The following is a 23,203-nucleotide window of genomic DNA, read 5'->3' on the forward strand; positions in this document are numbered from 1 at the left end:
TGGAAGATTTCATCATCACAGAGAGCTCTATTGGTTCTAGTCCAGACTTTCCTGGGGTCTGTATTACATGCCTCTCACTACACTTCCCTTCCTGAATTGGGACTGTCTGTTTCTATGTTTGTCTCATTGATTCATTCATTCCAGAAATATTTATTGAGGACTTCCTTTATGCCAGGGACTGTGACAGATACTGCAGATACAACAAATTAGACAAATGTCCCAGCCCACAGGAAGGGCAAGCAGGCCATAAACAACATAAATTCGTAAAATATAACATTGGTCAGATGGAGGTAAGAGGGAGGAGAGAGGGAGAATGTAATTTAAAATACGGGCTGGTGCCGGGCGCGGTGGCTCACACCTTTAATCCCAACATTTTGGGAGTTCAAGGTGGGTGGATCATTTGAGGTCAGGAGTTTGAGACCAGCCTGACCAACATGGTGAAACCCCATCTCTACTAAAAATACAAAAAAATTAGCTAGGCGTGGTGGTGCATGCCTACGGTCCCAGGGAGGCTGAGGCAGGAGAATCACTTGAACCTGAAGGCAGAGGTTGCAGTTAGTCAAGATCGTGCCACTGCACTCCAGCCTGGGTGACAGAGCAAGACTTCGTCTAAAATAAAATAGAATAAAATAAGGGCTGGCCAGGCACAGTGGCTCCTGTCTGTAATCTCAGCACTCTGGGAGGTGGGAGGATTGCTTGATGCCAGGAGTTCGAGACTAGCCTGGGCAACATAGCAAGACCCTGTCTCACCCCCAATTTTTTTTTTTTAATTAGTGGTGCATGGTGGCATGTGCCTGTTATCCCAGCTACTTGGGAGGCTGAGGTGGGAGGATCCCTTGAGCCCATGAGTTTGAGGCTGCAGTGAGCTATGATCGTGCCACTGCACTCCTGCTTGGGTAACAGAACAAGACCTTGTCTCAAAATAGATAAAATAAGGTGGTCAAGGAAGGCCTCACTGAGAAGGTATTATTTGAGCAAACTCCTGGAGGAGGTGAAGGAGGGGGCATAACGATGTGTAGAGGAAGAGTGTTCCAGGCAGGTGGAACAGCAGGTGCAAAGGCCCTGAGGTGAGGGTGAGCCAGGCAGGCTCAGGAGGAATAGGAAGGAGGCCAGGAGCTGAAGGGTGGGAGTTGAGGTTAGACAGGTGATAGAAGGGTGGGAGTGGGTAGGACCTGCAAGTTTCAGGTTTCTTTCAGATTTCGGCTCCAAGGTCTCCTCTCTGGAGAGGCTTCCTCCTGTTACTCTGTCATAACTCCCTTAACTGATGACAGTTTGGAGTCATCATCATTATTTGCTTGCTTGTTTACTGTCTGTCTCCCTAGGCATGCAGCCCACCCCAATACTCTTTCTACTCTATTTCCTTGGTAAGAAAATGCCAATCTTATTTGGCACCTTTTGAGAGACTACACTTCCCAGCCTCCTTTGCAGCTAGGTGTGGCCATATGACTAAGGAAGGCCAACCGGGATGCCCAAGTGGGAGTGTTGTGTGTTACATCTGGGATGTCTTGGAGGTAACTCAAGAGGCAGCAAGGTGCCCTCTTTTGCCCTTCTGCCTTTCTGCCCTTCCTTGTTCCTGCTACCTGGAATGCTGGTGCAATAGCTAGAGCTCCAGCAGCAATTTTGGACTATGAGGCCAGTCTGCAGTTGGAAACATGGCTAAGATGGTGGAGCAGAAATTGAGAAGGATTCTGGGTCTTTAAGACCATGGAGGCTGCTAACCTGCCTGAGACTTCCTATCTCATACTTTTTTTTTTTTGAGATGGGAGTCTCACTGTGTCACCCAGGCTGAAGTGCAATGGCACTATCTTGGCTCACTGCAACCTCCACCTCCTGGGTTCAAGTGATTCTCTTGCCTCAGCCTCCTGAGTAGCTGAGACTATAGGTGCCCACCACCACACCCAGCTAATTTTTGTATTTTTAGTAGAGACAGGGGTTCACCATGTTGCCCAGGCTTGTCTTGAACTCCTGACCTCAGGTGACCCACCCACCTTGGCCTCCCAAAGTGCTGGGATTACAGGTGTGAGCCACTCATGCCTGGCCCCCATACTTCTTTAACAAGAGAGAGATAAAAGCATTTTTCTTGGTCAAGCCACCATTATTTGCTTTTTCTCCCTCAGGTGCAGCAGAACCCAATTCTGCTAGTCTCCTCTTTCAAATGTAAATTCTCTAAAGGAAGTTACTTTGTTTGACTGATTCACTCTTATACCTTGAGAGCCCAGCAGCAGGTCCAGGATATAGTAGGTGCTCAATAAATATTTGTAGAAGGAAGAACTCATTGGAAGCAATACAAGACATGCTGACAAGATGTGGCGAGCAACTCCAGGGCAAAACCCCAGCCTGTTCCTCTGAACATCCCCATCAAACAGCACAGGGCCAGCTCCAAGCAGGCTTCAGGAGGTGTCGCCTGAAGGCATCCCTGCTTTGACGGATTTCCTGCCATGCTGCTCTTTTCTAAGCGCTTCTCAGCCTGCTCAATCCTTCTCCACTTTGCTGAATGTTTTTCTGATCCCCTGCCCCATCTCCTTCAGCCACAGACCAATACTCTGCTTGGCTTTCTGTCCCATCCTGCAGCTGTGTGGTATCAGAGAGCAGAACCTTGCAAAAGATAAAGGCAGTAGAGAAGTGGCAAGTGGAAGGAGACACTCTTGTGTGAGCCATTTTACCTGCTGTTTTTCGTATGTGTCCTCACTGGATCCTCACACCTGTGAGTTAGGGTGGATTATACCCATTTGGATGATAATGAAAGAGGCCGTGGATCAGAGAGAAAAGGGCCTTATCCTAGACCAGCCAGCGAGTAAGGAGGAGATTCAAGATGCATCGGAGAAAAGAGGTCAGAGTGGCTCAAAAACCCTGAGATAAAATGGGAGGGGTATGAAGAGCCAGGAGAAGGGGGTGTGACCAGTCAGGAAGCACACGGGGACTGCTGAGGGGCAGGGCTGGAGAGGACAGCAAGAACAGAGTCCAGGCAGGAGAGGACAGCTGGGAGGAGGGGAGGAAGGCAAGGGAAACACCTGCATGGGGCATGGGGGCAGGTGGTGGGGGCCAGAGGGAGAGGTGAGGGTCAGGTGACAGGTGAGGGTGAAGGTGATGAGGCAGGGATCAGAGTGACAGTGGAGGGGTTGATGTGACAGTGGAAGGGTCAGAGTGACAGGGAAGGGACCAGGGTGATGGGGGAGAGGTCAGGATGACAGGGAAGGGTCAGGGGGACAGTGGAGAGGTCAATGTGACAGAGAAGGGGTCAGGTGACAGAGGAGGAGTCAGAGTGATGGGGAAGGGTGAGGGTGACAGGGTGGGGGTCAGGGTGAGAGAAGAGGTAAAAGAGAGACAGTGGAGGAGTCAAAGGGAAAACGGAGGGGTCAGGGTGATGGGGAAAGGTCAGGGTGGTGGGGAGGGGTCAGGGTGATGGGGAGGGGTCAGGATGATGGGGAGGGGTCAGGGTGATGGGGAGGGGTCAGGGTGTGGGGAGGGGTCAAGATGATGGGGAGGGGTCAGGGTGATGGGGAGGGGTCAGGGTGATGGGGAGGGGTCAGGGTGATGGGGAGGGGTCAGGGTTACAAGCATTACAGGTAAGGGGTGAGGGTGATGGGGGGTGTCAGGGTGATGGGGGGTGTCAGTGTGATGGAGAGGGGTCAGGGTGATGGGGAGGGGTCAGGGTGATGGGGAGGGGTCAGGGTGATGGGGAAAGGTCAGGGTGATGGGGAGGGGTCAGGCTGATGGGGAGGGGTCAGGGTTACAAGCATTACAGGTAAGGGGTGAGGGTGATGGGGGGGTGTCAGTGTGACGGGGAGGGGTCAGGGTTACAGGCAAGGGGTCAGGGTGACGGGAGAGGGCTTAGAGTGTCAGGGAACTGGTTAGAGTGAGGGGGGAGGGGTGTCCCCGACAGAGGAGGGTGCAGAGTGACAGACGCCTCGTCAGATTTGCAAGCTGACAAAAGACACTTCAGCGCCATGTGGAAGAAGAAGGGACAAAAATGGGTTAGCTTGACATAAGAAGGGTCAGGGTGACACGGGAGATGTCAGACTGACGGAGGAACCATAACAATCTGATGGGGCATCGCACTGACTCCCCAGGGAGCACCTGAACTCCACCAACCAACGGGAGCATTCGCTCCCGCGCAGAAGGGACAGCCAATCAGAGTGCGCAGCCTTGCATGACGTCACTGGCTGCCGGGCAGACTCCCCTTCAGTCCGCCGCCCAAAGGCCCAGTTCTCCGTCACCTCGTGGTCTGGCGCCTCAATGGCAGCGCATGTCCTGCCGCTGACCAGTGGCTGGGGAACTCCTGCTAAGGAGGCAGCCCTGAGAGGGGATAGGGGAGAGAATGGACGGGGAGACAACTGAAGAGTCAGAGATGGGGGGACAGAGATAGACAGAGACAGAGAGAGGGAGACAAGGAGACACAGAGACAGAGGTAGAGAGACAGAAAAAGAGAGACAGAGATAGAGAGACAGAGACAGAGAGACAAAGGCAAAGATGGGGAGAGAGACAGAGACAGAGACAAAGGCAGAGATAGGGAGACAGAGATAGAGAAACAGAGAGACAAAGGCAGAGATGGGGAGATAGAGATGGAGAGACAGAGAGACAATGGCAGAGATGAGGAGACAGAGATAGAGAGACAAAGAGAGAGCTAGGGAGACAAGGAGATACAGAGACAGAGATGGAGAGACAGAGACAAAGAGACAAAGACAGATGGGGGAGAGAGGGAGGTGGGGAAACAGGGAGGGATGGGAAGAGAAAGATGGGGAGAGTGAGAGAGGGGAAGAGCGACAGACAGAGATGGGGCCTAGAAGGGGGAGAGACAAGGACTGAGAGATGAGAGGGGAAATGAGAGGGCGATGGGAAGCATGGGAAGCAGGAAGAGCCCAGAGAGGCAGGAGGGAGGGCAGCTCTGACTCAGAGAGGGCCTGCGCAGCCCCAGGAGGGAACCCCAGAAGTGGGGAGTGCAACTGAGAGGGAGCGATGACGTCTCAGACTGAGAGATGAGGGGGCACGAGGGAGCCCTCGGGCATCAGTGGCGGGTGACAAAGACAGTAGCAGAGAAAGCCAAAGCCATACCGAGGGGCGGATGGACAGCAGACCCCTAGGAGGAGACAGCCCAAGAGGTGCCCTGACCTCGGGTGGATCTGCCGGGCTCCGCGCCCCTGCTGTCCCCACCTCCTCTAGGTTATATGCAAAAGTGCATCTTTGGAGAGGGTTGAAATCTCTCAGTTTCCAAGTCCTTAGATAGTGGCATCTGTTTTTTTTTTTTTTTTTTTCCGAGACAGAATCTCACCCTGTCACCCAGGCTGGAGTGCAGTGGTGCAATCTTGGCTCACTGCAACCTCTGCCTCCCAGGTTCAAGCGATTCTCCTGTCTCATGCTCCCGAGTAGCTGGAATAACAGGCGTGCGCCACCACACCCAGCAAATTTTTGTAGTTTTAGTAGCGACGGGGTTTCACCTTGTTGGCCAGGTTGGTCTCAAACTCCTGACCTCAGGTGACCCACCCGCCTTGGCCTCCCAAAGTGCTGGGATTACAGGCGTGAGCCATCATGCCTGGCTGATAGTGGCGTCTTATACAATGCTTTGCTCTTGTTCACTTTTGTGCAGACCTGACCCAAGAAGCCTCGGGGGGTACTGCACCCCCCACCCCACTGCATCTAGACCAGAGGGAAGATGCAGAGTGAAGAGGGGAGAGGAGCCAAAATGAATGGGAAATCGAGACACCGAGAACAAGACCAGACGTCGAGAGAGGCCACCAAGATGCAGAAACTTCATGAAGGGGCAGCTGCATTGACTCAGAGAGCGGGAAAGATAAAAATGGCAGGTGGGAAGGAGCAGAGAAGGCGGCAGAGAGAGCCTCCGACATGAGAGGGGGGCCTGGAGAAGGCCCAGGGACAGATCCAAGAGGTGAGAGAAGAAAAGGCGAGGGGGATGTACAGGGCAAATGACTATGGGTCCTCTGGACACAGAGGGAAAGGAGGTCTCCCAGAACTCAGGTGAGTGCTTGTGTTTCATTTCTAGGAGGCAGGGGCAGGTGGGCAGCTGGTTTTATTACTGGCTGGTGTCTGGGCTCCTCTGGGGGTGGAGGTCTTTGGAGCTCAGAGGGTGAGTTCCCTGAGGGTTAGGCTCTTGACTGTGCTGTAACTGGCTTCATGCAGGGTAGACCTAGAACTGTGGCTGCCTGGCACTTTACAGGAGCTCTGCGCATTTGTTGAATTAATGAAAACAGGACTTTCTCTAATTAGTTTATCAGAGATTTACACTCAGCCTGATATGCTATTGTGGGGTCTCTGGTGTTGCGGGGTCTCTGGAGGCATACACAGAGATCACTGGTGAGCCATGGTGGACTTTCTAGTTTATTTTATTTCAGTGAATTAATTTATGTATTTATCGAGACAGGTCTCAGTCTGTTGCCCAGGCTGGAGTGCAGTGGCGCAAGCATGGCTCACTGCAGCTTTAACCTCCCTTGCTCGAGTGATCCTCCCACCTCGGCACACACCATGACTGGCTAATTTTTAAATATTTTATAGAGACAGGGTCTCACTATGTTGCCCAGGCTGGTCTCAAACTCCAGGCCTCAAGTGATCCTCCTGCCTTGGCCTCCCAAAGTGTTGGGATTACAGGTGTGAACCACTGTACCTGGCCTATTTTCTTTTCCTTTTTTCTATTTTTTTTTAGACAGAGTCTCGCCCTATTGCCAGGCTGGAGTGCAGTGGCATGATCTCGGCTCACTGTAACCTCTATCTCCTGGGTTCAAGTGATTCTCCTGCCTCAGCCTCCCAAGTAGCTGGGACCACAGGTGCACACCACCACGCCCTGCTAATTTTTGTATTTTTAGTAGAGACGGGGTTTCACCATGTTTGCCAGGATGGTCTTGATCTCTTGCCCTTGTGATCTGCCTGCCTTGGCCTCCCAAAGTGCTGGGATTATAGGTGTGTGCCACTACACCCGGCCCAGCCTGGCCTGTTTTCTATCCTGAGGGGTTTACCTTCTGTTGGGACTTTGCTGTGTTACAGTTAACCTCATGCAACCCTCATAAGAACTGGGCAAGTTTCACTTTAGCTTCATTTTAAAGAACAGAAAATTGAGATGCAGAGAAATTAAGTAACATGGTCCAAGGTGGCAAATTAAATTAGAGGAAGTCAGGATTTGCATCCCCATTTGTCTGTTAATATAGAGTTTCTGGGGGATCAGGAACAAACAGACACACCTGGGGTATGGTTAGAGACCCAGAGAGGGAAATTCAGAGGGAAGAGAGTGTAAAATACAGACTGCGGGGAGGCATGAAGAAATGGGATTAGTGGGAGTACATTCCAGACTTCCAATAAATACTGAATAATTTAATGAGTGAATATGGATGGTAGCATCCTGAATCTAAGTCCACTTAGGATAATCCTGGGGCTGAAAATCTTTTTAATCTTTTTTGTTTGTTTGTTTTTTAGAGACAGGGTGGTCTCTGTTGCCCAGGCGGGAGTGCAGTGGCACAATCATGGCTTACTGCAGCCTCAACCTCGGAGGCTCAGGTGATCCTCCCTCTTCAGTCCCCAGAGTAGCTAGGACTACAGGTGCGTGCCACCACATCTGCCCAACTAATTTTTTGTATTTTTAGTAGAGATGGGATTTTTGCCATGTTGCCCATGCTGGTCTCGAACTACTAAGCTCCAGGGATCAGCCAGCCTCGGCCTTCCAAAGTGCTGGGATAATAGGTGTGAGCCGCTGCGCCCGGCCCTGAAAATCTTTTAACCTTAAAATGATATAGGGCAGTGGTTCTCAATTAGAGGTAGTTTTGCCCCCCAGAGGACGTTGGGCAGTATTTGCTGCTGGCATCCGGATGGTAGAGGCCAGGGATGCTGCTAAAATCCTACAATGCACAGGACAGGCTTCCACAACAAAGAATTACGCAGCTCCAAATACAGGCAATTGTGGCTATATGCGGTAGTTGTGTTATATGGGGTTGCCACACATTTCCCTCAACCAATCAATACATAACCTTGTTTCATGCATGTTTCTGTTGAAGGATGCCTTATTTAATATACATTGTTGATTCATTCACATCCAACTCCTGGCCACCAGTGCTCTAACTCATGCCTAAATGAAGCTTCTCTAACATACGTATTTTCTCCATAAGGCACATCACGGCCTTCTCGCACTTAGGAACGCGAGCCAGCTCTTCAGCACCATGCTTGGGGGACCTTTTAAACGCTGATATCACCACTAAAAGGCCCAAAGATGCAAAGCACGTGGCACTAAACAGACCGAGAAAAGACACTCGTTCACAGTATAAGAGCCGAAATGAGAAGGCACCCTCGTTCAGCCTCGTCTGGGAACCCACACATAGGGCTACTCAAGATTTTCTCTGCTTTGCGCCTGTCCAAGAATAACCACAAAAGCCCTTCGCGTATTGATTCTGGGCTTCTAATAAATTTCAGCGAGTAGGCAAATTCGCAAACACAGAATCTGGGAATCATGAGGGCCAACTGTGTCAACAGCGCAGATGTTAGAAACCATGATGGACAGGAAGAGGTCTTGGACTTTGGTTCTGTCTTGATTAGAGACACACTTGACGAAAGGTCTCAGGCAAGTGAATGCAAATCTCTAAGACTGTTTCATCTTCTGTAAAATGGGAATGTGCATGCTCTGTCTTTCTTTCTGTTTCTGTACCGCCCTTTCCTTCTTAAAGCTGGTTGTGAAGAAGTTTGTTGAGGAATTATGAGAAGTTTGCTGCAGGGCAAGTGAAGATAGAAGAAGATCACAGGAGGAGGAAACAGGGTCAAAAAAGGTAAGAGCCCAGGGGAGGTAGACTTGGACTCCATATAAGGAAGAAGGTTTTTTTTTTTGAGACAGAGTTTCGCTTTTGTCGCCCAGGCTGGAGTGCAATGGTGCGATCTCGGCTTACTGCAACCCCCGCCTCGCGGGTTCAAGCGATTCTCTCGCCTCAGCCTCCTGAGTAGCTGGGATTACAGGCACATGCCACCACATCCGGCCAATTTTTGTATTTTTAGTAGAGATGGGGTTTCTCCACGTTGGTCAGGCTGGTCTCGAACTCCTGACCTCAGGTGATCAGCCCACTTCAGCCTCCCAAAGTGCTAGGATTACAGGCGTGAGCCACCAAGCCCAGCCTCCTACTCTTGATTTTCATAAAAGTACGAGCCCCTCCAGAGCATGAGGGATTGTGGATAGACTTCAGGGGCCTGTGCACTTGTACAGGAAAAAAAATCCTATGTCTTCATTTTCATCATCCTCCAACAAAAACTCAACCTTTCCTCAATTAAATATGTAAGCAGCAAACCATGCTAGTTTCAGCAAGACCCATGCCTGTATCCCCAGTAGGAATCACAGATATTTCCATATCCCATCACAGTGGTGCAGATTTCCCAAAATAGTGTTTATGCTCCTCGTGATTTTGAAATTAGAGTTGTTAAAATCCACCGCCAATGTCTAACATGTTGACAAAAAAAGATGATATTATGATATCACAAATTTTGCTTTTGAAAAATATTTTGAGAAAGTACATTTTAGTGTAACTGGCCTCTTTTGTTATTTCATGTTATGCATTTATAAGCATTATTCTGAGAAGGACCATGGCAGCCTGCCAAAGAGATCCATGACCCCCTAAAAGCCAAAGGACCCAGTTTTAGAGTAAATGGACCCCTGACCACTACGTGGTGGATGCGGCCAGAGCATGGGGACTGGGCAGAGAAGAAGGAAGCGGGAAGGGAGGAGCAAGGCAGAGCGTGGCCTCTGGAGGAGACAGTTGGAGGGTAAGGGGTGGCACTGGCAGGCCTAGTGGGGGATGTGTTGGAGGGAAGGCACACAGCCCAGTGGAGTAGGGGCAACATCCAGGAAGGGAGCAGCAGGACCCTACCAGGATAGCCAGGGCTGTGGCAGGACTATGGGTTCAGAGAGCTGCCTGCCTGGGTTAAAATCCCCCCTCCTTCCTTGAGCCTCAGTTTCCTCCTCTGTAAATGGGCTAACAACCTCGTGTACCTCCCAGGATGAATCTAAGGAATGAATGAGATAATCCATATAAAATTTGGTGTCTGGCTGGTGGCTCACACCTGTAATCCCGGCACTTTGGAGGGCTGAGGCGGGCAGATCACTCGAGGCCAGGAGTTTGAGACCAGCCTGGCCATGATGGCAAAACCCTGTCTCTATTAAAAATACAAAAATTAGCCAGGCATGGTGGCACACACCTGTAATCCCAGCTATTCAGGAGGCTGAGGCAGGAGAATCGCTTGAACCCGGGGGGCAGAGGTTGCAGTGAGCCAAGCTTGCCCCACTGCACTCCAGCCTGGGCGACAGAGTGAGACTCAGTCTCAAAATAAATAAATAAATAAAAATTAAAAAATAAAATAAAATGCAGTGTCCCCCAAATTATCAACACCCCCTACAGGTTGGCCTCTGGTTGTGCGGAGAGGCAGACAGAGTGGCAACAGACATGACCATTCATATTTTAATAAGTACTACGTGTTGGGTATCTATTATTATGCCGGGGAATCTCCATCCATGACATCATTTTGCCTTCCCTGAGAATTAAGATGGGATGCAGAGGGACAGAAAGAGGCGGGGCAAGAGCGCAAGTATAATAGCAGGGGTGGAAAATGGAGAGAGAAAAGGACAGAGATGGGATTTGAGGGAAAGGGGATAAGGAGGAAACGAGGTCTCCAAAGTTGGGAGAAAGGAGGAAACCCTAGGATGCATGTCGCCCCTCCAGGACCAGCCTAAAGCACAGAGGCACCAGGAGGGTTTTGGAAAGAGAAAGGCTCCAGGTTGGTGTGTGAACCGCCTCCCCCCTGGCAGTTCCTCCCCACACCAGGCCGCCTACCTCAGTGGCAAAGAAACCTTTGGGTCGGTGTTTGCCCAGGGACGCGAGGCCACCGGGACCAGGGCTCTCGCTTGCACTGATGGTCTGTTGAGCTGCGGCCAGGATTTCGTCCAGTTTGTCTAGGGGGAGATGAACGAACAGAGGTGGGAAGACAATGAAATGAAGTTTGCTTTGACCCGGGCCGCAAAGACCAGAGCTGCCGCCCGCAGTTCATCCAGCACCTGGATCAACCAGGAAAGGGCAGCCCTGCCTGGGTCCAGGTGGACGGGCAGTCCCTCTTGGAGACACAATCTCCCAGCCCAGTGGGCAGCACGCAGGGTGGGAAGGGGTGCGGGCAGGGAACGGGGCAGCCGTCGGGAGAGGGCGGGCGGAGGGAGGGGAGGTGGGATCGCAGCCTCTCTGGGGCAGGAAGGTGAGGGGCGCCGTGGGGTTCATGTTGGGACAGGGATGCAGCGGATGCCGGGGCTGGGGCCCGGCATCCCGAGGAGCAGGGCTGGGCCGTCTTACTGAGAGCCATCTGATACACGGTCCGCTTTTTCTCCATGCTGGGCACCGGCGCCGGCTGCTGCTCGTACTCTGTGGGCAAAGAACACGGATGAAGCCCAGGGAGCCCCCGGGGGCGGGGCGGAGCGGGCTCGGCCTGTGGGCGTGGCCAGCAGGTGCGGGCCAGTGGGCGTGGCGGGCGCGAGAGGGGCAGTGAGGGGCCGGGGTCAGGGAGGGGCGAGTCCGCCGGCGGGGTCGGGAGACGGGGGCCCTCCCGCCAGTCCTGTGCCCACTCACCACTCTTCTTCTTCCAGGGGGAGACTAGCCCGGGGGAGAGGCAGTAGAGGAGCCAAGAGTTAGGACGTCAGGGGAAGGTGAGGGGCCCCCTCTCTGGAAGCCCACCTCCCTCGGGGCCCCGGGGTGGGGGCGGTCAGCTGCCCGACCAGCCCCCTGTCAGGGGAAATGGGACCCCCAGGTCCACTCGGCCTTGTCTGGAGGGAGGGGCTCGCTTTCCTCTGTTATTGTGGGTTGGGGGGAGCTGGTGGAGGGAGAGATGTGGAATGGGGCTTGGGGGTGAGGTGGGACAGAAGGAAGGAGACAGAGAGACCCGCAAAGAGGGTACATACAGACCCTGAGAGAGACCCCAGCAGAGAAACAGATACAAGAGCACAGAGGAAAGTCGTCTCTCAGACACCCCTTCCCAGAGACACACACACACAGGCCAGAGTCCGACCCACGGACTGGGGACAGGATGAGGACAAGGACCCCTGGTCACTAACAACACTAACGAACTCAAGGGATGGTCCAGCCCTCCTTCCCCTCTCCCCGCCGACCCCCTGGCCTCAGCAGCCCCGCAGGCTCACCCATCTCCTCCAGCTCTGAGGTCATAGATTTGGAACGCAGGGAGATGGTTGGGGGTGGCAGCCGCTTGGCCTGCTGGGGTGCTGAAAAGGTGATGAGGGCAGGCATCAGTATCATGGGGGAGATGCCTCCACCACCCTCTACCACCACAGGGCTCCCAGGGCTCAGAGAATAGCCATTGCCAGCGTGCTGAGCCCTCCCTGCCTCAGTTTCTCCCCACAAGGGTCATGGAGAAGCAGTGCTAGGGAAGGGAAGGCCTTGGGCAGCAGCAATCAGCCCTGGGGCTCCCGCAGGGCTGAGCCTGGTGGCAGTGGGGTGGCTGCGAGAGTGGCCGCAGGAGCACCTTTCTTGTGCACTGCCTCATCCATGTCCGGGTGCCTGGTGACCATCACCACCTTCACCATGAGCGTGTTGCCCCCTTGGCGGATCATGTTCACCACCTGTCGGTGGCCGACCTTCACCACATTCTGCCCGTTCACCTGTGGCACAGACACCCCCAGATCACACAGAGTAGACGAGGGGAGCGGTGCTTGCAGCTTCAGAGACCCCAAGGAGGATGCCTCCTGCGCTGCCCTGTCCATGGCCCTCTGGGCTATGTTCCCCTCCCTCCGACCCTTCATACCACCGCCTCCCTGGGCAAGCCCCCTTTCCCACCCTCCCTGGCCCCAGGGTTGGGGAAGAGGCTCAGCCTACCCTATTCACTTCCCCCTCCCTCCTTGTCCCCAGTATTTATTTATTATTTATTTATTTATTTACTTTTATTTTTAAAAGACAGGGTCCCTCTCTGTCACCCAGGTTGGGGTGCAGTGGCACAATCATGGCTCACTGCACCCTCGACTTCCTGGGCTCAAGCAATTCTCCCACCTCAGCCTCCTCAATAGCTGGGACCTCAGGCACACAGCACCGGCTAATTTTTTTTTTTAAGAGACAGGATCTTGCTATGTTGCCCAGGCTGGTCTCAAACTCTTGAGTTCAAGCAATCCACCTGCTTCAGCCTCCCAAAGCACTGGGATCACAGGCGTGAGCCGCTGTGCCTGGCCATCCCCCTGTATTGTGTATGTGTTGGGGACAGCTCTGTGTCACTCTTTTGAGATGCCTCAGAGGCCTTTAGATGGAATTGCTGGGGAAAGCAGAGGCTGGCTGGGGGGTGGGCAGGGGGCTGGGAATCCTGGTGTCAAAGGAGAATAAAACTGGGCAGTCAGATCCTGGTGTGAATCATGAGGGGGTGTGGGAACTTGTCACAGGGTCCCAGGGAAGAGAGGGGGCCTGGACTGACCTCGATGAGGAAGTCTCCCATTCGCAGTCCAGCTCGCCATGCCACGCCACCCTCGTCCACCGACTCCAGGTACTGCAGCGCCGGGAAGGCCGGGGTGGGGGTGAACTCCTCGATGGGGGTCTGCGCTGCAGACAGGGAGGAGCCGGCGGGGTCGGAGGGGAGGGGGTGGAGAGGCCGAGCAGGGGATGGGGCTCAGACCCAAGTCACGGAGGCCTCACCGCAGCTGAGGGACCAGCACCCCGGGGTGGGGTGGTGGGTGGGCTGGGGTCCCTTCCCCTTTCCAGCCCCCCTTTCCAGCCCTGCTTCTGGGGTCACAGAGCCCTTCTCCCATCCCCTCCCCGGCTGGCACTCACCCTTGGCCCCCCGGAGCACGAACCCAAACCCCTCACTGTCCTTCTTCTGCAGCAAGACTGTCTTCTCCTTAATGATGTAATCGCTGGCAGGGAGGCAGGAGAAATGGGGGGGTGGTGGGGGGAGTGGAGAAGACATCATGAGACACAGAGGCTGTCCCCCACCCGGCAACCCAGAGACCCAAACCTCTGCTCCAGGGCCATTAATTGCATCTCCTAGGATCTCTGTCACCCACTCTGTGTGTATATGCTAGCAGCAGCCCTGATGGGCTTCCCCCTCAGAGCCGGCATGTTCTCTCTCTCACTCCCTCTCTCCCCATTCATCCATCCATGCATCCATCCACCCATCCATTCAGCACCAGGCACGGTGGGGAGGATGGGGAGAAGAGCTTCCAGATTACCAGACAGCCAGACTTGGGTCCCTGCTAGTCACTTCCTGCCTATGACCTTGAGCCCACAACTTTAACCTTTTGTGCCTCAGTTCCCTCATCTATAATGGGTGGCTATCACAGATCCTACCTGATGGGGTTGCAGTGGGAATCCAGTGGGGGTAATACACATTTAGTATTTCGCACAGTGCCTGGCACATAGTAGGTGCTCAATACGATCTGCTCGATGTCCTTAGGTCAGAGTATTAAGTCAAGAGGACTCATGTACTTTGATGATACCCCTCAAAATTCCTTTATGCATATGTCACCTCCCAAGAACCCCACACAGGGTAAAATTGCTAATTCTGCACTGCCCAATATGGTGGCCACTAGGTGCATGTGGCAAATGGAAAAATTCAATTCCTCAGTCACAGTGGCCATATTTCCAAGTGTGCAGAAGCTGCACGTGGCTGGTGGCCACCACATTGGACAGTACAGATATAGAACATTTCCACTGCTGCAAAGCTCCCCGTGGACAGCACTGTCTTCTGTATTCCCTGGTGCATCTCAAATGGAGCTACTGCATGCAGTCAGCATATTCTATTATAGTAAAATGCAAAACACCCATGAATATGGGTGGTAGTTTCCAGTAAAGCCATCAAATGCCACCAGCACATTTGGGTAAGGCTCACGTACCCAGGAAATGTCAATGAAACTCAGATACAGTTCATGGATCTCAACGCTCACTCAAACAGCCCCAAACTCCTGACATGACCACTGTACACCTCAGGAATATACATCCATTCCATTCCCAGAGGATCCGACACCCCAGTCTACAGCAGGAATACTCAGACACCCTGGCTGCAACCCCACTGCCTTCAGAATACCCAAGAACACCCAGGAGTCACTGGAACGCGTGCTCTGCTGTGCTGCGCTTCCTTCAGCACTGTCTAAAGCCTGTCCCAGGGCACACTTGTAGCACCTCCCACCCTCACAATCCCAGTGTATTCCAATAATACCCAGATCCCAGTAACATCCATGTGGCCCTAATACACTCCAATCATAGCCAAGCATGCTCCCCAATTACCTGCCCCCACAAATTCAGCAAAACAGCCCTCCTCGAATACTCCAGTATGTTTCGGCAACCCCCACACATCCCAGTATGTTCCAATAATAACTCCCCCTCACTCGGATCTCAGTGTATTCCCATAACACGCCCTCTGAACACATACATCCCAGCAAATGCCAATAATACTTACTGTGCTCCACTGTATTTAGGTACCACCCCCACAAGCACCCCTGTATGCTCCCAGGACCCCCATGGCTCCCCTTGTAAAAATCCATACATTTGCACCATGGCGACAGGGTTCTGGATGTGCACGTGTCCTCCCTTCCTGCCGCCACCCTCCTTGTGGCACCTCAGTGCACCTAACACCACGCATGTTCACATGTACATACTCCAGCAACAGTCCTCGCTCAAAGTTCATCACAGTCCAGTAAACTCATCCACACCATACCTGCCATGTCTTCCTCCCCTGGATAGAGAGGTGTTGGCAGAGAAGGAGGGAAGGGGCTGAAAGGGGTGAATGAGGGTAGGAAAAGGGAGAGGGGAAGGGAGGAAAGGGGCCGAGAAGGCCGGAACAGCGAGTGGACGGGGAAACTGGACACAGAAATTGGCTCAGAGGTCAGAGCTGCCTGTTTCTAACCATGCATTCTGTAATGTCCCCATTCTCACCTTCTTCCTCCTCCTGTATCTCTTCCAGGTCTCCAAGGCCCCCCAGCAGCCAACAGCACCCTTCCTCACTGGAGGCAACCTCACTTTCTTTCACTCATGCCACAAACCCCTCCCTTCCTCCATCTTTCTCCCTCCCCTGTGGAATCTCTCTCTTGCCCCCTCATCAGCCTCATACCCCATACATAAGCCTTCCCCAAATGTCAGCCAATATAGTCAATAAAACTCCCATATCAACATGCCAAGAAGGAGCACTTGCCATTGGCTGGGCAGTATCTGAAGCCCTTCACAGATAGATCATTAAATTGTCTTCTCATAACCAGCCTCTGGGGCAGGGATAAGTGCCAGTTCTACTTTATCATGTATTTATTCATATTTTTTGAGACAGAATCGCACTCTCTTGCCCAGGCTGGAGTGCAGTGGCACAATTATAGCTCACTGCAGCCTCAAACTCCTGAGCTTAAAGGATCTTCCAACTTCAGCTTCCCAAGTACGTAGGACTACAGGTGCTTGCCACCATGGCCAGCTAATTAAAAAAAAAAATTTTTTTTTGGTAGAGATGGGGGTCTCACTATCTTTCCCACGCTGGTCTCGAACTCCTAGACTTAAGCAGTCCTCCCACCTCAGCCTCCCAAAGTGTTGGGATTACAGGCATGAGTTGCCACACCCAGCCCTAGTTTCACTTTATAGGTGAGGAAACAGAGGCACAGAAAGGTTAAGTAACTTGTCCAAAGTCACACAGTGAGTATCACTCTTCAACAATACCTAAGAGAATACTCGGGTAACTGCAGTGGTAATACCCTCCACTCCACAGCACCGAAATACCTTGAACACGTATATCCGTCTGCTCGGAATCCACCCTGAGCTCGGCCCTGCAGCACCTGGAGTTTATCCCAGGGTGTGGCAGTAACACCATGACAATGAGGAACACTTATCGAATTATTACTGAATGCCAGCCATGATTCCAAGCACTTTGCATTTATATATTTCCATTTATGCATTCAGTTAGTCCTCACAACAACCCAGGGAAGGGTTGACTGTTATTCTTCCCATTTTATAAATGGGGAAACTGAGGCACAGAGAAATAACTTGCTCAAGATGACACCAGCTAGAAAAATGTCAAAGCCAAGATTTGAATTCACCAGAGGTAAACCTATATATATATATATATATATATACACCAGTGGTGATCTGAGGCAGGGAGGGGGGTCCAACCACATCCAGACCCACCCTGTTCCTGCTTCTCAACCACCCCCTATCCTACACATGCTCCATTCCCCTCTCTGCTCCATGACTCCCTCACCCAATCCCCAGCTAGGACAGACGTGGTGTTGCCCTCGTCCCACCACAGTCTCCTTGAACTTCCCAACTGCCCTCTTGCTCCCACAGCTCCATGCACCTCTAAACTCCCTCTCCCCAACTCCTGTGTACCCCTCCTCTCTGCACCTCACTCCCTACTCCTCCATGCCATGTTGAGGTTCCAAATCGCCCTAACCCACCCCCCTCATCCTTGACTCCCACAAGCCCTCCTCACACCCCATGGAGCCATCCCCCAATTTCCCGTGTTCCCTGACACACCCTACCCCCTTTCCCCCAAAACATCCTCCTCAGACCTCTGTGACCTCCTCACCCTTGTCCCGCGACCTCTCCCTCGTCCTTTGGCCTCACCCTTCCCACACCCTCTTGCACCTCCGTAAGTAATCTCACTGGCTCCCCTAAAGCACCTCTGGTCCCTTTCATACTTCCTGGGTACCCGCTTTTGCATCCGTGGAAACCTCCACCTATTTCTGCCCCCTCGACTCACTTCACCACATGCCCTCCCGCCTGCCTGCGTTTACTGGCAGCTGCGTTTCATTTACATTCCCTGCGTCCTCTTGGTATTCTCCCCCTACTGCCCAAATCCTCACCCCCAAATCCCCCCCACATTCCCTGAATTCCCTCCCCACCCCATTTCTCTGCTCTGAACCCTCGGTGCTCCAGCCTCCACCCCTCCCCCACTTCAGTATCCCCACTCTCCCCTGTTCCATTCTCAACCCTGCACCTCCTACCCAGACCCCTCTAGTCCCTCCCCCTTGCCCCCCATCTTGGCTGCCCCTGCAGCACCCCATTCAGGCTCCCTCTGGCTGACTACCTGCCCTGCAGGAGCTCACACAATGCTTTTCCCCAGGCCATCCCTAAACGACCCTGAGCGGCCTCCGGAGCTCAGCAGCCAGCTCTTGTTCACTGGATCCCACACACAGGGGCACTGCAGCGGCCTGCACTCCCCTCCCCACCCCAACGTCCCTCTCACACACCCAGGGTCCGCCAGCCCAGAGCCTGCTGCTGTGCACGGCGCACCCCCAACCCCACACTCAGCCCCTTCCCACGTACCCGTGTCCATGGCCTGCCCAGAGGCCCCCACACAGGGAAGCCAGCCCCCCTCCCCGTGCTGAGAAGTGGCACACACAAGCGGATGCGGCTCCCCATGCAGCTCAGCCGGGGCTCAGCACACGTGCCCCATATGGGCAGAGGGCAGAGCCAGTGACTCAAGTGCTCCTGACATGCACAGACCCCCGGGGGCAAGGGGGCAGGGGGGAGGAGCACATGGGGACAGAGACACAGGATGGACCCTTGAAGTAGGGACCTGTGGGGGAGGGGTAGGCCAGGCCCAGGAGGGTGGGTGTTGGGAAGCACAGCCGCAGTCCCTGGGACAGACCCACTCCAGCACACACCACACACACACACACACACACACACACACACACACACACACACACACACAGTCCCAGACAGCCTCGCTGTCTCTCCAAGTCATACAGAGACAGACGCTGTCACACAGGGACACACAGATGGACACAGTTGGGGGGTGGGCTGGGAGCCCACCATCTCTCCATTTCTCTCTCTCACTCACACACACACGCACACACCCGCACGCGGCTGCAGGCAGTCACACACACGCACATCGACACAGCCACACTGACACACGCACCGTCGCACAGTGACACGCAGCGGAAAAAGAGGAGGGGAGGGGAAGCCGGGGGCGGGATGCGTGTGTGATGGAGGGGGGATGACTGTGAATGGGAGAGAGGGGTATGAATGGGGGGACTTGCCAACACCGTGAAGAGGTGTGGGGATGTGGGGATCAGAGGGACAGGGGCCTGGGATGTAGGCGGATGCGGGTAAGCCACGGTGGCTCCCCACAGGGAGGGCTCCGGGGAATGGGGGCGCTAAGGGCGGCAGAAAGGCGAGTGGGCTCCAAATCCTGGAGGGGGGTCGGTTTAGGGGGCCTGCTGGGAGGAAGGTCTTGGGGGAAGAGCAGAGGGGGGCCTGGAAGGGCCTGTGAGGGGGTGGAGGAAAAGATTCCCAGGGCTGACGAGTGCGTATTAGGGGGGAGGGTCGGGGAGAGGATTCCAGGGAGGAAGATGGAGAGGAGAATGGTTGAGACCAGGGGCCCGAAAGGGATTTCGGGCTGAGAGAAGGTTAGGGAAGAGGAGCGGAGGGGAAGGGGCGGGTTGGGGGAAGGGGAAAGGCCCTGGGGCTGGGGTTTAGCGGCGGGGGAGGGTCGACACCGCGGGCCGGGGCCTGCCGGCCGGCCCGCAAAGCAGAAGGCGGCGCGCTCCGTTACCTGTAGATGTACCAGACGCTGCGCCGCCGGGGCCCCAGGGCTGGCCAGCTGGAGGACAGCGCGGGGGGCGGCTGCGGCAGGGAGCTCCCACCGGGGCCGCCCCCGAGACCCCCGCCGCCGACCGCAGACAAAGCCATCGCCGCCGCGGCCCCAGCCCCGGCCCGGGTCCCGGTGCCGGCCGCCCCCGCCGCCGCCGCCGCCGCCGCGTCCCCGTACCCGCTCGGCCGAACCCCCGTGTCCGGGCCCCCAGGCCCCGCCTCATGCTGACCCGCGCCGGGAGGGGGGAGGGGGAGGGGGCGCGCACCCCCTCCCGCGGGAGGGAGGGCAGGGCCGGGGGCTCACATGCCGGGGGGCGCGGGGGCGCGGGGCGCGGGGTCGGGCCGCGGCGGTAGCGCGAGGACCGCGGACGGCGCCGGCTTCAGCACCGCGGACAGCTCCGGAGGCGGGCGGCGGGCGCGAGGCTTAACCCCTTGGCGTCCTGCGCCGGGCGGCGGAGGGGGCCGGGCAGGGGGGAGGGGGCCGGGAGGGGAACGCGGGGGCCCCCTTGGCGGGAGAAGGGGGAGGGGCGAGGCTTGGAGGGGGGAGGAGAAGGGGAGGCACTTCCGGTCTGAGCCCCCCCTTAATCCCCCTCCCCCCTCCAGAGCCCTCCCGCGCAGGTGCAGAGCGAGAGAGCGCGGGGAGAGGGAGGCACAACATCACACAAGATGCCTCGCAGCCGCGTGCACGGACGCGCGGACGGAGCCCCGCTTCCCCGGCAGGGACACCGCGGGTGAGAGAGGCCCCAGGCGGGGACACGCAGCCCACCACCACAGACCAACACGCAACGCACCTCGACACGGTCGGCAAGAAAGGCCAGGACATTCAGACTGGGCCCCAAGGCCATGAGCAACACCCCTCCCCCACCAGAGAAGCCCAGGCGGAGGGGCGAACACACCACCACAGCTCCCCGAGAGAGCGTGGACCCCGAGCCAGCGCGAGGAGGGGGCGGCACACGCCAGGAGGGGAGACACACGGAAGGACCGCCCAGCTCCGGCAGGGAGGCTGGGGTTGGGCCCTGGCTGCAGGGCGCACCGCACAGCACAGGCCAGGCCAGCGCAGACAGGGTCCGGGAACAGCGGGGAGGCAGGAGGAGGGGAAGCTCAGACGCACCACACACACAGCAGCACGTGGGAGCCAGCGAGAGGCACGGAGGAGTAGGGGAGGAAGCCCATTGACAAGACAGAGTAGAAGGAGGAAGCTGAGGGTGACGGGGACCACCCGCATTCAGCTGGTAGGGCAAGTGACCCCCACAGACGGAGGCCAAGGAGAGACCCAGAGAGACACTGGTAGACAAGAAGCAGAGGCTGACATAGAAGCTCGGGGTGTGGGGGGGTGTACCCCAATACTCACCCGGTGCCCAGAGCCGGAGACGTGCCAGGCAAACACGCACAACGGTCAAGCGCCTCAGACACTCGGGGCGCAGGGTGGCACCCCAGCCCCACCCTCTCTCCCCATGTTGCCATTTCTCTGTCCCCCCCATCCCTGACCCATCCCCACTGGCCAGAACACAGACACTTAGGTTTGGACACATTTAATGGAAGGATGCTACGCACAAGGGGACCCTTCCCTGGATTGGGGGGAGCAGTGGAGGAGAGTGTCATATTTTAGACACCAAATTATGACCCTCCCTCCCCCACAGCCCTGTCCTTCTGGAGGCCCAAGCCCTGGAATCCTCCCCTCCTCTGCCCTTCCCTCCCCCAACATCCCACGTCCTGAATCTCAGATCAATCAGAGAGACGCACATGCATGCACACACGTTAATGTGCGAGAACACACACACAGTGACATGCACAGAGAGGGATGGATGTGTGCAGAGACCCACCTGTCCATGTGTGTGAGCAGACTCACTGACATGCCCTGTGGTGCTTGCCCACAGATTCAGAGAAGCACAGATGTGCAGAGCCAGCCCCACAGTAATCATAGCCACAAAGGCACCAGTGTATACAGAGCAGGGCAGACCCTCCAGCCCTGGGCATAGGTACAGGTACATCCAGGCCACACATGCACACAGATGCGTGTCATGCACACCTACAGAGACACACGTTCACACATCAAGAAACCTCAGCTCTGGTCGTGCACACACACGTTCACACGCCCCCCCAGGCACCCCGTCCTTCCCCTCCTGACCCCATCCCCTCCCTGCCCCTCGCCTCTCACCTCCCTGGGCCAATCCCATCCATTAAGCTTCCGAAGCAAGTCAGCCAGCAGCCAGGGAGGGGAAAGGTGTCAGTGCACCCCTCTCCTCACCCCAATCCCACCCAGCCCTGACTGCACCCTCCCCACACTGGTGCATGGGACACACACATTCCCACTGCACATGACTGCACAGAGATGGGGCACATGAAGGAGACAAGGGCCTCCAGCCAGCCAGACATAAGAGCGCCCCGGCCCCCCCAGGCATCCCCACCCTGCCCTGACCACCCCGTTGTCTCTGGCTACCCCAGAGCTGGGCAGTCTTAGTGGCTGCCGAAGATGGTTTGGGGTTGGGCTGTACTGTCTGAAGCTAATTCTGGCTTATCCCACCCCTGGATCAAACTTGAGAAGGAACAGATTAGAAAGGGGGCTTAGAGGTGATGGAAATATTTAAAGGTGTACATTGTGAAGGGAACTTGGGGTGAGGGGGGTTGCCCGAGGGTGTAAGGACATTTACCTTGGGGCATCAAAGCTGTCGTAGGAGCCCACGGTATAATGCCGGAAGAGTCTCTTTGCCTTGTCACTGCGGCTTTCTGCAGGGCGACAACAGACAACCTTGGACTCTTGTTTTGGAAACCACAAGCCCAGCCCTAGAGCTCCTGGCCCAAGTCTTCCCATCTACCTCCCAGTACCCCACCCCCATTAGGAAGGGAAAGGAGTGGACGTGGGAATCCTAGGGTCCACTGAACACTGCTGGGGGTTCTGCATTACCTTGCTTGCTCTCCTGAGAGCGATTCGCCACTTCTTCCAGGCAGTCAGAGGGGAACCAGCCAACACGACCTTTGACCTGGCCTTCCCAGAAGCCTCCTTCCCCGATGCTAAGTACTGGATGGGGAATGGGGACATAGACATTTCTGTGTTTCTGTGCTGCCCCTCAACTGCCAACACACTCAACTTAGAGCATTCCCACAGTTACCAGCTCCTGGCCCAAGGCCATCCTTAATAAACGTCTGAGGAAGGGGCGAGGAGCTTGGGGGAGACCCAAATCATATCACTCTTGCATTCTAGTTTCTGGATCCAATAAGGATGACAGGCATTGGGGAAGACGACTGTGTTCCATAACATGGTCTTCCTAGGTTAGGGGCAGGTCCACAATTGGTCCTTGTCTCCCCTGGTAACTGGTCACAGCTCAGTTGTGTAATTCCCCTTTACCCTCCTAGGCTCTGTGGACTTAGATCACGGATGGGGCGACAAGCTCTACCTCACCCTCCCATCACTGTCCCTGCCACCTCCCAAAGTCTCCTTGCCACTTAATCTTTAGTCCTTTGTCCCCAGACCCCTGTCTCTGTCTCTCTTGGCCTCTCCTGGCTCTAGAAGGGAAAAGAGATTAGCATCACCTCTTTCCTTCTCTCCCTCTCCCCTAATGGAAGCTGCTTCCCCCTGCCCACCCTCCCAGGCCCCACCGCTTCCCCATTTAGCAAACATCACAGACTGCCTGTTACATGCCTGCTGCTGAAAAACAGAGATATATGACAAGAACAGCTAATGTGTATCC

General features: G+C 55.2%; 1 protein-coding gene across 4 annotated transcripts in view; it reads right to left on the bottom strand.

Annotated features, from left to right (window-relative positions):
• Positions 1-23,203, bottom strand: part of SHANK1 (SH3 and multiple ankyrin repeat domains 1) — a 60,506-nt gene that overhangs the window by 16,127 nt on the left and 21,176 nt on the right. For 2 of the 4 annotated variants that reach the window (XM_055370200.2, XM_055370203.1), the window contains exons 13-22: positions 22,420-22,533; positions 22,166-22,241; positions 21,673-21,699; positions 13,776-13,858; positions 13,423-13,547; positions 12,490-12,625; positions 12,149-12,229; positions 11,583-11,606; positions 11,310-11,378; positions 10,803-10,921 (exon numbers count right to left, since the gene is read on the bottom strand). In XM_055370200.2, the coding sequence (XP_055226175.1) occupies positions 10,803-10,921; positions 11,310-11,378; positions 11,583-11,606; positions 12,149-12,229; positions 12,490-12,625; positions 13,423-13,547; positions 13,776-13,858; positions 21,673-21,699; positions 22,166-22,241; positions 22,420-22,533 (854 nt within the window). The remainder of the gene's footprint in view (positions 1-10,802; positions 10,922-11,309; positions 11,379-11,582; positions 11,607-12,148; positions 12,230-12,489; positions 12,626-13,422; positions 13,548-13,775; positions 13,859-21,672; positions 21,700-22,165; positions 22,242-22,419; positions 22,534-23,203) is intronic. The other 2 variants (XM_055370202.2, XM_055370201.2) reach the window with 2 other exon arrangements.

This window comes from Gorilla gorilla, chromosome 20 (assembly GCF_029281585.2).
Source record: "Gorilla gorilla gorilla isolate KB3781 chromosome 20, NHGRI_mGorGor1-v2.1_pri, whole genome shotgun sequence".
Taxonomy (NCBI): domain Eukaryota; kingdom Metazoa; phylum Chordata; class Mammalia; order Primates; family Hominidae; genus Gorilla; species Gorilla gorilla.